This window comes from Oxyura jamaicensis, chromosome 3, assembly GCF_011077185.1.
Source record: "Oxyura jamaicensis isolate SHBP4307 breed ruddy duck chromosome 3, BPBGC_Ojam_1.0, whole genome shotgun sequence".
Classification (NCBI taxonomy): Eukaryota; Metazoa; Chordata; class Aves; order Anseriformes; family Anatidae; genus Oxyura; species Oxyura jamaicensis.
In genome coordinates this window covers 20794939-20812298 of record NC_048895.1, presented here as the reverse complement: position 1 = coordinate 20812298, position 17360 = coordinate 20794939, and the positions used below count along the sequence as shown (strand labels likewise).

The 17360-nt window shown below is 42.3% G+C and overlaps 1 protein-coding gene across 1 annotated transcript; it reads right to left on the bottom strand.

Moving 5' to 3' along the window:
- Nucleotides 1-3486: 3486 nt before the first annotated feature.
- FLVCR1 (FLVCR heme transporter 1) lies at nt 3487-13715 on the bottom strand. The gene is made up of 10 exons (XM_035323373.1): nt 13074-13715; nt 10723-10867; nt 10083-10223; nt 9709-9776; nt 9355-9458; nt 8070-8180; nt 7473-7578; nt 7163-7274; nt 6446-6513; nt 3487-6169 (listed from the first exon to the last, which is right to left on the bottom strand). The coding sequence occupies exons 1-10, from the start codon at nt 13668-13670 to the stop codon at nt 6104-6106; spliced, it is 1518 nt and encodes a 505-aa protein (XP_035179264.1). The 5' UTR covers nt 13671-13715; the 3' UTR covers nt 3487-6103.
- Between the last annotated feature and the right edge of the window lie 3645 nt (nt 13716-17360).

Sequence of the window (17360 nt, the reverse complement as noted above, 5' to 3'; positions counted from 1 at the left end):
AAAATAAAATAAAATAAAATAAAATAAAATAAAATAAAATAAAATAAAATAAAATAAAAAAGATTGGAAAGTTTCTGGTTCAGCCTAGTGCAGAACTTCTGAAGTCTGGAATCTGTGCGATTTTTCCCAGCAACTTCCACAGGGCTCTGGGAACCAGAGTTAGCTCCTGAAGTCCCTAAGTCACGCTGCTCTCCAAGAATTGGAGCTTAGTAGCTTGCTGCATAACCTTTGAAAGCAGAGTAGATGCAAGAAATCAGCATCCTAGAGTACTGACAATACCTGGTATTCCACAGGCAGCCTCACAAATCAGTAACTACGTCTGAATGTTGCCAGTATTTTACCTTTTATTTTTTTTTTTTTTATTTTTTTTTTTTTTTACTGAGATACAACTGCTGAAGTACTTTATACAAAGGCCAGGATGTTATTGTTTTGACTTCGGAAGGATGTTGTTTAAGCAAAGATGTGAATATTGATTCAGAAGAAGGTCAGATGAGGTTAGCTCATTGTCAAAGGCAGCAGGGAGGAAATCCAACAAGCTTCTACGAAACCTTTTCAGCATAGGAAATGGAGCAGTCGGCACCTGCGCATTTTATCTGTGCACAAATTGCATCACTTTCTGGAAGGGATAACACTTGTTAGTTTGGGTCACATAGGGCCTCTCCCCAACTATAGAAATAAAAATAAAAATTAAAAAAGATTTTCCCTCAATGAGTTTGATTCATCGTCAGGATGACTTCCCATCTCCCACTTACCTGATGAGCTTCCTGGTGTTTTATCCCGAGAAAGACTGAGTGTCTGCCCAACAACAATCTTTCAGGCAATAATAATTTGCTCTGATTGTTCCTCTCCAGCTGGGGGAATGTTTGAAATGCAGTGCTAATTGGGGATATAGCCTACAGCTTTCACAGAGATACTGCAAGAGCAGTGTGACCTTATAGTCCTAACCAAATGTGACTGGATGCTAGTGTTGTTTTACCACAAAAGGCTGGTGCATCCTGCGCTCTGCACCACCCGCAGCCTCCTCTAGGAAGTCTCTTATATAACAATCACTCAGAGCTTTGCGGAGAAGAGAGGTAAAAAAATATAAAATAAAATATAATTATTTTCTTACAGTGACTCTACTTTCTTTGAAGCTGGTTCCTCAAGCTTGCTTGGCTCACAGATCATGTCCTGGGAATCAGTACTAAACATCTGAGGATAAAATAATTAAAATATTCCATATACTGACAAAATTTCTGTGTAAGCCAGAAGCCATGTTTATGATATTTATGTACCCTATATACATGCAGTCTGCATAAGTATGCATGCATGTTTATTAATGGCACGCTATGTAATTCACATGTAAAGTTTCCTAAATTAAATGACAGCTTTTGGAAGGAAAACAATCAGTTTTAGACCATCAGGTGCATCAGTAGCTGTCAAAAATGGTAATTCTGGCTCCAACAGAGTTGCATGCTACACGCTTTATTGGTAACATATAATGGTATGGAATGATTCCACCCATGTAAATATATATGTACAATATTGCATTCAGAGAACATTCAGAGGGATTTTTTTTATTATCTTTGGAAACATAGAATGGGACAGTAATAACAACAGAAAAAAAAAAAATACAGCAAAAATCTTTGCTATCTTCACGAGGAGAACAAAGACACGAGCAGTAAATTACATGGGTCTTACAAAGAAATGCATTTCTCTTAGGTGTATTTTTGCTTACTTCATTCAATTTCACGCATTAACTTTATCTCCCTCTCTTCACAGGCTTCAGGCTGCATGGTGGCGGGGGGAATCACGTGGGACACAACAGCTTAGCTCGTGGGCTGTGAATCATTGGCAGTCTATGACACTTCAGAAGGTGGCACATAGAAGTACAGCAAGACAGCAACCAAAAAGGTCACACATTCCCATTCACACAGGAAAAGTCATGAGTTCAGGGAACAGAAACTGAGAGTAGTAAATACTCATAACTTAGCCCAATTCCGCTAGGTCATAGATGCACAAGATAGCCCAAAGATCTTTCAAAAAGCATTTTTCATTGGGGAACATAGGCTGGTAGCTGTAATAGCTGTAAACTCTCCAGTGGTGGCTTCAGAGACAAGACTATCCTGAACAAACAAGGCAGCCAAGCAGATGAAGTTTGGAAAGCCCTGCTAACCTGAAATGCTTCGTTTGTATTCTTCCCACGTCGCTCATTCTTCCTTCTTAAACATGGGCATTTAGCAACAGGAAGAGACGTTATTAAGAACAAGCATTCACCTACAAAATAAAATACTTGTGCACCTGTAACCCAGCTCAGGCAATAACCATCAGTGGCGACCGTGATGAACGTGCCCGGCAGTGACAAACCAGGCCCAAGGTGGATTTGGAGGAGACAGACCCAAGGACTAACAGGCATGCACCAACCAAATATGGCTGGCATGCAAGTTCCACTAGTAGTCATCACCTCACCCCAATAACAAGGGGACAGCCCAGAGCCCATGGAGCCCTCCTGTACTGCAGCAGGCTGCATGCCAGGAGCTTCCCCTCAAGCAGGGACACCCCTCAAGGTCACTCCTCCAGGTCAAGAGATTCCTTACCTGTGACAGCCACTCAAGTAGTGCAGTGACTAATAGCTAGCCTGTTGAAACTTTGCAAGTAACTTGCTAAGCAAGCTGAAACTTTGTAATCTTAGCTAGGTGACATAAAGAACTGATTGTGCGCATAATCCTTTAGGCATGAACTCTCAAGTCTAGAATCAGGATAGGAGCCAGCCGCATCTAGACCCCTTGGAGCTTGCATGGCAGAAGAGACTCCACTCTGAGCCTCATGACTCAATGCGAGGCTCTCCCTAACGCTTTTAGTCCAACCTCGTCCTCAGTGCAGTAAAAATCATCACGACCTTGCCATCACAAATCTTGTTAATGACATGTTTTACCATTTGAGCTTTGTTAAATTGTCTTATTCACAACTAAGCCCTGCCAAACTGCTACTTCCAACAATAAATACATTGCCACTTGTCTCTTATGAGCAAAGTGCATAATTCTTCTTGCAGCGATTCCAACAGCTGATCTCTGAATCTTGTAGCTGAATGTACGTTCACTGGTGGGCCTCTGGTAATTCAGGAGCAGAGCTCTTGCTTATGCTCAAAATTACATGGAGTCTCTTACATCCTCCGGAGTTCTCTTGAAGCACCCACAAGAAACAAATACTTAAAAGCAAAAGTTCATACATGGGATCGGGAGGTCTCTTCTCAGTTTCCAGTTCCATCCTCTTGACACACACAGCTCCATTCATTGATTACTTCTTTAATCTTTCACTTCAGCTAGGGCAGGGTTGAGCCAGAATCCCAAGGCTCACAGGGTCAGAAACCCCATTTCATGTCCGACATTTGATTTAGTGGATATTATTTAAAAACAAAAAAGCACAAAAATAAAGCCCCAATAATCACAAACCTGCTTTTGCCATGAGCTAGAGCCTCAGTTTCTTGATAAACAGATGACAAGATTATTGCATGAAATATTGGTTTATTTGTTCTTCATTTTGCTACTGAGCCTTTTACTTATATACTTAATCCTTGCCCAGAAATAACTTTCAGATAAATATATGCTCACAAGTTTCCAACTCTCAAGTTCCTTTTGAGGAGTATTAAATCCAGGATGTAATTAAGCCTTCATTATTAGAAGTATTTTATTTTCAGGGACCCAGCAGGCTTTCCAGCATGCCAGAAAGTTTGTTTGGACATGTTCAGGGGGTAGCCAAGTAATTTGGCAGAAGATTAAAAAACACAAGGAGGCAGTAGGGCTGGAATATTTTTCAATAACCAACTAAACAGAACTAAAGAAACTGGAAGCTACTGGAAACTAGTGAGGAAAGGAATTTTGAAAATAAAATAAAAAAAAAATAAGAGTTCAATCCTACAATTTGAACAGTGTATACCAGACACAGAAAGCATTCTGGAGACTGCTAAGGACTTTCCGCTGGGCAGCTGAAAGCACTTCCCCCAAACCTGCAGAGAGAAGGCCTTGCTAAAGTTTTGCAACAGCAGAAGTACACAGAAACCACAGGCGACGAACACAGGTGATATTTTTACTGAATCTGTGTCTTGCGGAATAGTTTTATGGATATCATAGTATAATCACTTCTCCAAAGGCAAAAGCCCCCCACAGATATCAAAAGGCAGGAACTTTCACTTTGCTCTCTCAGACTGAAAGTGCATATAGCCCTGTCTGGGGCAGCTTGTATCCGAGCAAGTCATTTAACGTAAAGAACTGACATAAAGAAAATATCTCTGCCTCCCCTCCTATGATTTTGTCTGCCATTTGAATATCTACTTTTCCTCTATTCAGCTCCCTCACCAGAGGACTCTTCTCGCCTGCCCAGAAGCAGCAAGGCGTGCCAATTCTCTCTCTAGCACTGGACCCCACAAAGAGGCATGGACCCTTTTTTTGAAAGACAAGTGTTCCAAACATACCTGTCTTTTCCTGATGCATACACTGCCATTCAGTCTTCTCATGTCTGAAGCGTTTGTCATACAAAATGACAACTTAAGAACAAAGTTTAGAGGCTAAGTTTAGAAAGATGCATTTACAGCTTCCTTTTAATAAAAAGATTCTCTAAATCTATAAAGGGGAAAAAACAAACAAACATTTGCTCATCACATTGAAAGTCTATCTTGGGAGTTAAACAGTTCCCCACACCAAACTGTATTAATCCATGGAGAACTTCAAGCAGGATTCCACCTTCTGGATGGCACTACATCTGTGGGAACTCAGGGGCTGCATCATTGATGGTGCTGAAACTGCAGGCTTAACTTAAAGGCTGCCAAAGCCTAAATGCTGCTAACTCTGGTTTGACTTTTCAGTAACAGCAGAGCCTTGGCATTACAGTAGTGCTAGCAATTCCGTAGTTGGGTTTACAGAGCACAAGGGAAAGGACAATATTTGCAGAAGTACTGCAGTGAGAAATCCACATCCCAAATTCAGGTAAGTGTAACAACACAAAGTGAATGGCAAAAACAGCAAATATCTCAGACAGAGAAAAACATCATTATTTTCCTTTCAGTCATCCTTACAGCTTTTAACAATAAATCATGTCTCATTATATATGAGCACACAAAGTTATACAATACGCATAAAAAATTCACAGGAGATAAATGATACAATTCATAACAGAGAAATAAATGGGGAAAAAAAAGACAGAACACATATTCTGATACTCCACAAATATTCAGGAAGTTTAACATGCAAAATGGAATTTCTTCAGCAGCACTAGTTCAACTCAAGATGAGGCATGTATCTTCTTTACAAAGTAAAGGCACCATCTCTTTGTAAACACATATTCCTCTCACTTTAACTGAGAAAGCACTCAAAATATTCAGGAAGAAACCCGTGCAGTAGCATTCCATTGCCTATAAATACTTCGCAGTAGAGATATCTATGGTCTTTCTCCTTTTTATTGTATTAAATAAGAAATATGTTGTGGGTTTGTTTTTTTGTTTGTTGTTTTTTTATTTTTTTCCCTCACCTGCCTTCTGGTATCCATCAAGAAATTTCAAGGCAAAAGAAACTCAAAACTCACATTTGTAGTCATCTCAGTCTTGTGCTATAGGTAAGTTTCCCAGAAGGGACTATTGGCTTACTTCAGAGACATTTAAAAAAATAAAAATTAAAAAAAATTAAAAAAGAATACGGATACACTCAGTCATGCAGCTATACGTACTCTGACTTTCCCAATGCACCAGAAAGGACTGAAGAAGAAATTAACTTTCCTCCCTCTCCCCCTTGAAATCAAAAATACTTCTGATCATGACCATACTTTAGGATTCCAGATCTTTTCAGTGTGCATCATGGATGTGCATTTCTTCCTAGAGTGGAGAGCATTCAGACAGTTCTTCACTGGTGAAACTGCAAAATTTGAAAACTGTTAAAATGAATATTCCATACAAAGTTGGGTTGTTTGCATCTCGGTTGAAATGAACTGACCACTTTCAGTTTCCACAGCACAATTGTCACTGAATTCATCACCACATACATTTTACTACTCATATAAGTCCAGTGATTACACTATTTAATATTGTTCAGTATTCAACCAAACTTGTGTGTTTCTAAGTCATCTTCTTTCAGATTTATAAATCTGATTGGATTTTTAAAGCAGTACAATTTTCATGTTCTACAGGACTGTCAACTGGTACCTGGGGGAAGAAAAAATAAAACCAGGAATTAAGCTGTTATCCAGCAGAAGCTATTTTCAACCTCAGTACTCTTGGGTAATGATTGGGTTAACCAAGAGTAGTGTATGTAGTTAATTAGCTGAATCACACATTTATAGAATTATAAAGCGTATAGCACGGGAACAGTCACATAGTAAGTTTTTGTCTATTACTCTTTTGCTGTTAATATTATTATGCCAATGGAAGTCAATCATTCAAGTACAGTAATATAACCAAGGTAAAAGAGTCACCACTTACAGGTTTAGCGTCCATATTCATAATCCCTGAATTCACATTGTGTCTTCGCAAATCTGATTTTATTAAGGCTGGGGTCGGGGGGAAGAGAGAAAGATGATTTCCAGCTTTGTAATGACACACACTTCAAGAGAAAGGTTTGTGCAGTGCACGCACACAGCAGCTGCTTTCAGCGCATACTCTGAGTATCTGAATTCGCTCTTTGGCAGTTTGAACTCAGTGCCAATCTGAACTTGCTCCTCACAAATCACATGCAAAAAATGACAATAAAAATGACAATAAAACCATGAGTACTTAAAAAAAAAGGTGATTGTTTTTGCACTTCCAGCATACTTCTAGGTACTGGCATGTACAAATCACTGCTACAATATAGTAATAAATCAGCAATTTCTTATATTTGAAAAACTGCAAACTGTCTCCATTTGTGTGCTTATTTATGTTTGCTATCCTAGTCAGAAGACAGACATCTGCCTCAAATTCAGGCCATGACTCAAGAAATGGGTGGTGGATTGTTCTAATTATTAGCAACATCATCCTTAAAAGGTGTGTACAGAGCAAATATTTAAAAATAAAAGAAAACCAAAAACCCTGCACTTATTAGTAACTTTTGTCCTCCATCCAGACAGGAAGTCAAATTTAAATCCTAGGTGTCTGAGATCTCAAAAACCCACACATTTTTGCATTAAAGATAAATCATCACTTACATTTCTGATTAATTACCTGTTAAGATAATGCCCACGAACAGCCAAGCACAAAGAAAGAGGTTCCCTGCACGAGGACTGTAGTCTGTTGTAAGCTTCCCTTGAACAAGTGTAAAGACAATTCCAAATATCTACAAAGAAAAAGTCACTTCATCAGCACCACGTAGAAAAGAGTCATCCGTTTACCTTGCAAAACTGCAGGCACCTTACAAAAACAAGACAACTACAGCAGCACAATGGAGGCTCTAGCAGCCAAATTTAAGAGAAACTTGATTATAGCAGAGCAGCTTTCCTGAACATTACTTCACTTGAAGAAATTGTGATATAACCTGTGCTGAAGCATTAAGTAGACCTGATGAAGTGCCTTCAGACTCCGGGTATGTAATTTCCACAGCAAATTCAAACCCAAGTGGGAGATAGCCAGTCATGAAGAAGCTGTTGAAGAAAACAAGAGGATGATGGGTTTGGCCTTCATCAATGACTATGGCTATGAAAATTAAACATTTGCTACTCTGAATTAGTTGCTACTCTGAACTGTCTGCTTTCAAGACCTAATATGATTCGACACTTGCTTTGCCTGCCTCATCCAACAATTTTAGCCATATATCCCTCTTTCCAGGACAAAAGACATTTGAGACGTTTATATTTGTGCCGTTCCCCATAACAACCTGCATTCCACTCCATATACATGAAACAACCTTCTCTGACCAGTCCACAAACAACTCTGCTATTAAAATCAATTACTTCCACATGAAAGGCATACATGAACATCAGAGCTTGATTAGCCTTAACATCCATACTAGATGATAAAAAAAGACCATCAACAGAGCGTGGCCAGACACTGGAACGGCTGTTAGAAGCTGCCGTGGAAATACTGTTTCTGAACAGAACTGCAGTAAGTCTTCTAGACCCCTTTAATTACTCACCCAAGCACTCCTCCAGTCACAAACACTACTATGAGATGTCCAAGGTCCAGGGTGAACGTAAATACCACTAACCCAATGAAAGAGAGGATGTAAACGATCAGAGTGGTTTGCCTGCAACCCAACAACAAAATAACACTGTTAACATAAGATTGTTTGGAACATTGCCGAAGTACGGAAAAGTAATATAACCATTTCTTACTCCTGCTAAGAACTGACATTCTACAGTAATTAAATTTGCTTCATGTGATTCTGTCTCAAACACATCATGCATTTCAGTGAGAATATAACTCTTCCCCAGCTGCTTATTGCCTTAGTTATATGGCTGCTTCGCTCAAGGCTAAGAGAATTACTCACTCTTAAAGAATGAACAATCACACCAGAAACCATTACCTCAAGACCATCTTAGTTCTCCACTATGCTGTACCTCTTGGCCATTCTGCAGCACGGTCCATTATAAAAAGATCAAAACAGCAGCAGCCAAATCGAACACTATTAGTGATAAAAATCAGTCTAAGAGGCAAGTCAAACAAATCTCATTAAAATGTTTTATTTATTTTAAATCTGGTATAAGGGACGTCATCCAAAATATTAGAGCACAGATCACTTATTTATAAGCCAAAAGACATGCAGAAACAAAGCCAATCTACAGCAGTAACATCCATTAGGTTTCTAGAGTTCTTACACATAATGTACTAAGAATCACCAAGGGAGAACATCTTCATTGCAAGCAGGGCTCCAGGGCCCTGCCCACTCCTGGGGGGCAATATCACACCGTGGGTGATGGACCCAGGAGCTCTTACCCCAGAACAGAGTTCTGCTGCATGGTCAGCCCCCGAATTAAAGCAAATGTTGTGCTTCTTAACAGGCCCAGGAGTAGTACAAGAACTAAGAATCCATCAACTATCAATTTTACAAAATAAGGCAGAATAAGCCTTTACGCTTTTCCTGGAGAACGAGCCTCCTGGGCCACCTGACCACGGTATGTAGGACATACAACGATTTCTTTCCCAGCATTACAGTCCTTGCAGAGACGGGAGGAGATTGGAACTCCCTTCATGTCTTTGCATTGTCCAGAGCACACCCTAATTCGTTTCTTTTGGCCAAGAACCAGTAGGAGAGTCTCAAGCTTTTGCTTTAGCCTTAGAAATTCGTCTCTGTCAAGGCTGCTGTAAGATCAGGGATGTGCTGCAGTTTATCATCAGTTCATTTCCACCCTTGCAGAATTTTTCTAATGCGATTGCACCGTCTCCTACCCCTAGCCCCATACATGCCTACCCACACTTACTTGTATGTTTTAGTGTAATCCAGCCACAAACCACAAATAATCGACCCCACCATTCCTGCCACCACCAGTGTCAAGCCAATTCTCCCAGCGTTCACTTCTTCTCCCTTTCAACAAATATTTATATGTTGCTCATTAATAACTTGCTTCCACTCAGAGTCAAGTTCAGACCTCTTGGCGGTCATAAGTGCAAACAAACATTCCTATGACTCCCTGTATAGCTGTATGATGCAAGAAACCATACGGGGGGGAAAAAGGAAACCAAATGGCTGAGCGCACATAGCACCTAAGTAATAAAAAACATCAGCTCTGCAAATGTGAAGTTTAAAAAAAGAAAAAAAAAAAAAAAAAACTTACCTCATAATAAGTTACTATCATCTGATTTAGTAATGTGGAGACAGAATAAAATGCTCCAGTCATAATGCCTGCAATAGCAAAATAAGAGTGTCAGTCATTCCAGGTCTAGTCGTGCAGATCTGCTACCACCAAGAGTTAATCTTCTGATATTCAAGACTTAAGTCAGAGGAGAAAACACCTTTTATCTACCAGGTGAGATCTCTCCTCCAGATCTATAACTGCTATTTTAAATACTGGTGGACTTTCCAGCACAGGCTGCTGAATAGGTGAACATTTGACACGCACACACACAGAACAAGTCAATTAAAACTCAGTGTGCTTTCGGCACATCTCGGAACTGCTCTGCCAGACAACAGCCAGACAACACCACTTACCGTAGCTGATCAGCAAGAGTACAAATGGAATATTTTTGACTAAGTTAATAATTGACTGCTTGTAGGAATAATCCTCAGGAGGCATAGCTTGCAGAAGTGCTTGAGAGTGACTAGGAGGATATTTAGGCTTTTCTTCAAACACTGGGGAAAAAGAATAAGATTTTGATCTCTCCTTACCAGAGTAATTATTATTATTATTATTTGTTAAAAGTGTGAACTGTTCCTATATCAATGCATTTCACAAGATCAATGTGTGTTCTTTAACACTCCCATAAAACGTTATGTATATGTATTTTTTTATAGATTCTTCTCATGCAAGAAACAAGTCACAGCCACAACAGATATGCCAATTATTTGTTCACATGCAATTGCTACCAACGTGTGGTCAGAGATAGACTGCATCTGCAGCGTGTCTAGACCTTTGTATCTGAATTGTCAGAATAACAGAAAGAATTTGCGCTATATCGCAACGTCCTTGTGGCTGGTAGCTACAAAAAACAACCTGAAAAAATATCCTGAGAGAGGTTGCTCCACATAAAGCATGACACAGCTACTCTGAGACAAGTTAGATGCTTGAAGTATGATGGTGTAAACACTCCCTATGCCCACAACACTTAAAGTGTAAGGAAAGAACACTTACCAACTCCTGTTAAGAAGAACAGAAGTGTGGATATAATTGCTGTTCCATAGAACATGATGCTTATATTATGTGCCATTAGATCAATATCATTCGGTGTATTTGGAACCAAAACAGGGGGCACCAAAAAGCCAATTGCAGTGCCAAGCTGTAAAGCAAGAAAAGAAAGCCAACAATAAATTTCCTGCAAGCATAACAATTAATGGAAGCAAAATCCTTACCAGGTGAAATTCAGAATTTGTATCATCATAAGCATTAATAAAATCTACAAAGGACAGGTGTTCCTTTAGTATAATGCTTCAACGTCATTTACTGTTAATGATATTTCACAGACAGTTTTTCCAGTAACTCAGGATTTTTTTACCTTTTCATTTCTAAACTAAAATACAATGCTACACTTACAATATAGCCCATTTAACAACTAAGCATTAAGGAAGGTTTTTCTGTTTGTTTGTTGTTGTTGTTGTTTTTCCCTTCCAGAAGAACATTTTACAAGAAAATGGTGTGCGTGCACATAAATTTGTGTCGGTCATCCTGTAACCGAAGGAGTAGGGCTGAGACAGAAGATTCCAGCTGCTTCTTTGGAAATGCTTTTCTCTTTTTCTTGATCAAAATTCTGCATTTGATGTCACAGTCCTGCCACTACAGAAATAAAGACCAACATGAAAGACTTACTGGAGAACTGATAGAGAAGAACAAGAAAAATGGTGTAACCTCATTAATAAATATACAAAGAGATCTAAATCTGCAGTTATTGCTAAGGAAAGAAAGAAGAATTACAAAGTAAAGTAGCACTGAGTTTGCATTTGGAGTCCATTCCAATGTAGCAATGATTTTATATTAAAGAAAGACAGAAAATTCAGGACTTACATTTTGGGTACACATACAAAGCATTTGAAAACATCAAGAAACAGCAGTCTGAAATCACTCTCCAATTAGTCTCTGCTACTCCTCCAAAACTAAGCTGCATTTTTAAGTGCTGGAACAATTTTTTTAGACTAAAAAACTTGCATCCATTTCAGGTTTAAAAAAAAAAAAAAAAAGTCAAGGGCTGTTAGAGCAGTAAATTCAACACTCAGAAAGCCCTCAAATTAGAGGTGTGCCAGTAAGCGTACAAAGCAGCCTTTGTGCATACACCCTGCAAGACTTTTCTTGCTTTTTTAACTGACCATGAGGTTTACCCAGTATCCATCGCTCATTTGAAGGATTCATTTCTTGTTACCCTCACCCTTTAGTACATGAAACTAACAAGCAGAAAGTGGGTAAGCTATTACATTTTTTCTTAAGGTATATAGGTGCCCCCAGCCTCTGTGTGACCCAGTATAGCACCCCCAATTTTCCAATAGAGTCCAGTGACACCATTTTCCACCTCTTACACATAGAAAACTGTAGCACAGAGATTACAGTCAGAACGATCAAGAATCATAGAGTCATTCAGGTTGGAAGAGAGCTCTACGATCATCTAGTCCAGCCTTTAAGAGTCCACCCTTTTAAAGTGGCAACGAGTCTGGTGTGTACAACCTGAGAACCTGAATGCTTTTTGAAAACCTGATACTGGTAACAACCCTTGACAAGTAAACAGCTGCATTCCCAGTGATTTGTTTTGGCTGCAAACAATCAGCACCTCAAGACGTTACGGGTGTGATTCGGGACAAGCCCTGTCCTCCCTCCTGCTCCCTTCCTTTGCCACTTGAACCCCCACATCTCAGCATCAGAGTAAAGCACCAGTTTCAGACTCCCGGTTTCACCATTCACCCGGTTTCATCTTGCGGGAGCCTCAGCTAACGTAACTCCTTGCAGCTGCCAGGAAGCGTGGAGACAGAGCCGCCAACAAAACCTTTAACCTGATTCTGGTAAGGACGATTTCACCTGGACTGCTAAAACAATTTTACAAGTCTTCAGCCCAAAATGGACAGCTGACCTGCCGACTGGAAGGCTTCAGCAGAAAATTGTTTTGGAAAAGCATCAGGAAAAAGTGTGAACAGGTATGTGATAACAAGCAACCCTAACTGCAGGCATTACCACTAATATTACCACCATAATAATCCAAAGTGCACAAACATAAATCATTGGGCTCAGGAGGTGGAAAACATGACCTCTGTTACTTGAACAAAACCTTCCCCGAGACCTCAGCCCACACCGGTGACCTTGGTGGAGCTTCTCCCATCCCATTACCACAGGCCAGGAGGGCCAGAGGACGAGGCTAGGGGAGGAGGGAGGACCCGCACCTCATCTCCACATGTGCCTGGTCCAGGGCTGTCAAGCCAGCAGGACCAGGGGATGCGAGGAAGTCTGACTTGGGTATAACACCACCACCACCACCTGAGCGTGGGCTGCAAGCCGTCGCCCCTCACCTGGTTGCCCAGCACGGCCACGGCGCAGGCGGTGGAGACCTCGGAGGGGCCAAACCAGACGGAGGCGACGCGCGAGGGCAGCCCGAGGATGAAGACCTGGGCGACGGCGCAGACGGCCTGGGCCGCCATGGTGATGGCATAGCGGCCGGGCGCCAGGCTGGCACACTTGAGCCAGGCGCCCAGCCCGTTGAGCCCCGCGCCCAGCAGCGCGGTGAGGCGCAGCCCACGGGCGTCCAGCAGCCATGTGGCGGGCAGGATGAGCGGCACGTAGGCCACCATGTAGACCATGGAGAGCCAGTCTATCTGCGTGAAGGACACGCCGTAGAAGTGGGCGAAGACGTTGCTGAGGATGCTGTACTGGATCCACTGGAAGGCGTTCACCAGCGAGTAGCAGCTGAAGACGGCCAGCACCGCCAGCCGCCGCCGCGACAGCCGCGTCTCCACGCGGCCGCCCGCCGCCGTGCATCCTCCGGGGCCGCCGTTCTCCGCCTCCTTGCCGGGGAGGAAGCCGTTGTGCTGCGGCGGGGCGCCCAGCATCTCTCCCTTCTCCCCCGCCGCCGCTTCCTCCTCCTCCTCCTCCTCGCCGCCCTCCGCCATCTCTGCCCGCTCCCCGCTCAGCTTGCCCGGCCCGCTCCTCTCCCGCAGCCCCGCAAGGTCGCCGGGCGGGGAAGCGGCCCCGGCGGCCCGGGCGACAGGAAGGGAGAGCGGCCGGCAGCCCCCTGGGCGGGGACGGCGGCGAGGGGAGGAGCGGGAGGCGGCGCCGGGCGCCTGACAGGAGCCGGGAGGTGCGAGGTGCCGCCGGGCACGGGGAGCGGCCGCGGCCCCGCAGAAAAGCTCCTCGCCGCCCCCCTGCTGAGGGCCTCAGCGCATCCAGGCCTGGGGAGGCGACTGAGAAGCTTACGGAGGCAGAAGTGATGTAAATAATCCCCGCCGCATCACTGAGCGAGCAGCAGCTTAATCTCATTCCTGTAGGCACTTTCTCGGTTTGTACATCGCACGCAGAGACGTATAAACCTGCGTCTGGCATCCTCCAGCTCCGCTCTCGGGTACCCTCTGGCTCCAAATGCCACAGATTGCACCAGAAATTGCACCCTGCCTGTGCCACAGGCGCCCACACTACACCACTGCCAGGAAAAATAGTGTTCCCCTCAGGTAACACATTTTTCTCCTACAGTTGCAGTGCAAAGAAGCGTGCCGATGGGGTAAGGTGCGGGTGGCAAAGGCGGAGGCCCAGCTCACAGCATGGGGAGCCCAGGACTGGTGCATTGCTTGGGAACATGCGTCCACCCCAGTCCTTCATCGCCTCAAGAGCCTCAGGGAAAAACTTTTCCTCCTTTCCACTCGACCGCTGAAATTCGTTTTGACACGCACCCAGAAAACTGATTCACGCATGGAGCATGTTGGGGCAGTCAGTTCTTACCTCCGCGAGCCATCTGCCCTCAAGCCCTGCCTGGTACGGGTTTGTGTAGGAGCTGTATCTGCCAGCCCCATCGTGATTTATAATTCTGCTGCTGTAGGCAATGTACCATAATAGAAAACGGATTGTTCTCCAAAGAGCATTATGAAAATATAGAAATGTTTAAGTTTGCTAACAACATTAGAAGTATTTTACTGGCTTACGTGGGAAATCATTTGGCATGTACTCAGCACATAACATACTGCAAATTGTTCATGGATATGTTAGAGCCCAATCAGATTTGTGTATGCGTGGTAGATGCGCTTAGCCACCAGTCTTAAGTTTCCTCACTAATTATGAATTGGTATTTTAGTTAACATCAGGTGATCTATCTAAGCCACAGTTCCTGATCTTATTTACGGCATGAAGAGAGCTAGGAACCCATGCTTCAAAACGTTAATTTGGCTATGTTTGCTTTCCCCGAGCACTTAACTGAGCAACAGTAGTGATGACTACGGGCACTGTGGGTTTTTAGAGACTACTCCAGGTGAATATTCTATTTATTTATTTATTTTTGCAACACAGTTAACTATATCAGATTCAGGTTCTCCTTGCCTCTTTTGTTCACTCCAAGGAAAAGCCTGATCTGTTTGTACTTTTCTTGTATCAGATCAGACGCTGGGTAAATTTTTCTTAACTCTTCTGCCCAACTTCAGAATTTAAGTGCTACTTACTGTACCAACATAGCCTTGTTGAAAACTTGAGGACTTTGAGAGGAAGAAGCGTAGTGGGAACTGAAACAAATGCTATCAAAGTCCCAGAATAACCTGCTTTCACTTTAGTGTGTCAATGTTACGTAGTGGTAGAAACAATCTGAAAACTTGCTTGAGACCACATCTATAAAAGTACTTCCAGCAGCACCTGTTCATGATCACCGAAGCCCAGCCATCTACGCTGCTCAGCCATCAGAGCAATCCCTCACACAGGGTTGGCCTGGGACAGCCACTGTTCCTCAAGCAGAGCTCAATATTTAGTATGGGCTGGGAGCCCCCCTGTCCTCCCAGGTCGTTCAGATCCAGCCACCCTTTGGGGAGGAACGCTATTTCACCCTGCTGCCCTACCACTACACCATTTCACACGATGGGTGTACTTGGGCTGTCAGGTAGCCTCGGGGCTGGGGAGAGGACCGTGACTCTTTGGTCAGGTATGTAAATGTAGCATTACAGTCCTAAACTGCTCCTGCTCTTTTAAAAGAAGGTGTAAGCAATGATCTACATTGGATTTCATTTAACAATTATTTTTTTTCCCATTGAATTTTGGATATCCTTGAAGTCCATCCAGTGATAACATTTATTCCCCAAAGACACAGGAAAATAGGCTGTGTTCTTCTCTCATTCTTTCTTTTCCTATTGTTACACCATTGACTCTGTGCAACAGGCAGAGTTACTGCCCGGTGATATTCTCAGAGCAAGGTTCTACTTCAGCCTGCTCTACAGTTACAGACGGGTCTGAGGTTTCACTTCCACAGCAACCAGACAGCATCATCTTTGCATGACAGTCCAACACACAAAGCTTCGTTTGCTTTCTATACAGGAATCCTACACAGAAGAAATAACTAGACACCTTTCTTAAAATGATGTCTGAAGCAGTGAAAAAATCACTGAACATGAGGAAGCAGTGCAAATGGTTGGTATAAGGGAGAAGAGGCACGGCCTGGCTTACTTCTCGGAGAAGATGTTTCCTTCAAAACAGCAGAGTTCATCAGGGAGCTCTAGAGAAGACTCTAAGCCTGGCAGTAGAATGAGCACCTGGATGAAAGCTAGCTCCCATAAGGAAATTGGACTTTTTCCGGAAAGAAGTAAGTTTATTTAAAACAGATCAACATGAAGTCACATTTATCACTGTCACAGCTGCATCAGCCTTGGTGAAGTAAAACCAGGTTGATTTTGGTGAGGTGAGATCTATGCCATTTAATCTTTGGGGATATTTATCTCCAGAAGTACCTTGCTAAATGAGAAAGGAAAAGACAAGACAAATTGACACCATCAGGACAAAGCTTTGATACTCTTCTCCTATCTTTTTACACTGCTGTATTTCATAGGCTTCACAACCATTACTTCTGATTTACTTCCAGTTGTAAGTGAAAAGCAGAGCCAAGGACGTTGTTGCACAAGAGAGAAACTTAGACTGTGAGAACTAGCCCTTGCAGGAGTTTGCTTAAAATGTGCATCCTTGGATTTCTACATTTCACGGACAGTTGATTAAGCTAAAAACAGAAAACTGACGTCAAGGTTTACAAGACAATTTTAGCTTAGAACTGCTGCTGTCCTTTTTAAGTCTAGCCTCTAACCCCAAATTTGTTACTGTTCCCTCTGTAACGTATGTTCCATTGAAAGGATGATTGATTTTCATAACTATTTCCAAAATTCATCTTGCAGATAATGCCGTTGTTGGATGAAACATCACTCAGAAGGTGCCTTTTCGTTTCCGATCAGGACATTTCACAAAACAAAGGGAACCCAGCTATAGTGTGCTGCTTTCAATGTGTTTTCCAGCACTCCTAGCTAGATTATTGCATTGATATCAATTCCTAGTTACGTTCTTCTTCCAACCTTCAAAACAGTATCTAAGTTCTGCCCCTAAAAATCCACAAGTCAAACTATCTTTGTAAAACTTGACACGAAGGGTAGGAATTTAAAACGAACAAAGGAGCTGGATCTCTAGGACTGTGATTGTAGAAAGGTGCCAAAATACCAGCACTTCTTATAAAATAAAATTAGTTTGTTTTTTTTGTGTGTGTATGTGAAGCACGCAGTTAAGGTTTCATGATTTTCTTTTATTTTCTCTTTCTTTCTTTCTTTCTTTCTTTCTTTCTTTCTTTCTTTCTTTCT

Bases quoted from the DNA above. Each gene is read 5' to 3' on its own strand.
- FLVCR1 (XM_035323373.1), bottom strand. From the start codon at position 13,670: ATGGCGGAGGGCGGCGAGGAGGAGGAGGAGGAGGAAGCGGCGGCGGGG. The intron at 7,275-7,472 runs GTTATATCACAA...TTTTCTTTGTAG, and splicing joins TACTTAATGCTTCAGCACAG to ATATTTGGAATTGTCTTTAC. The intron at 6,170-6,445 runs GTAAGTGGTGAC...TTCTTCCCCCAG, and splicing joins TGAATATGGACGCTAAACCT to GTACCAGTTGACAGTCCTGT.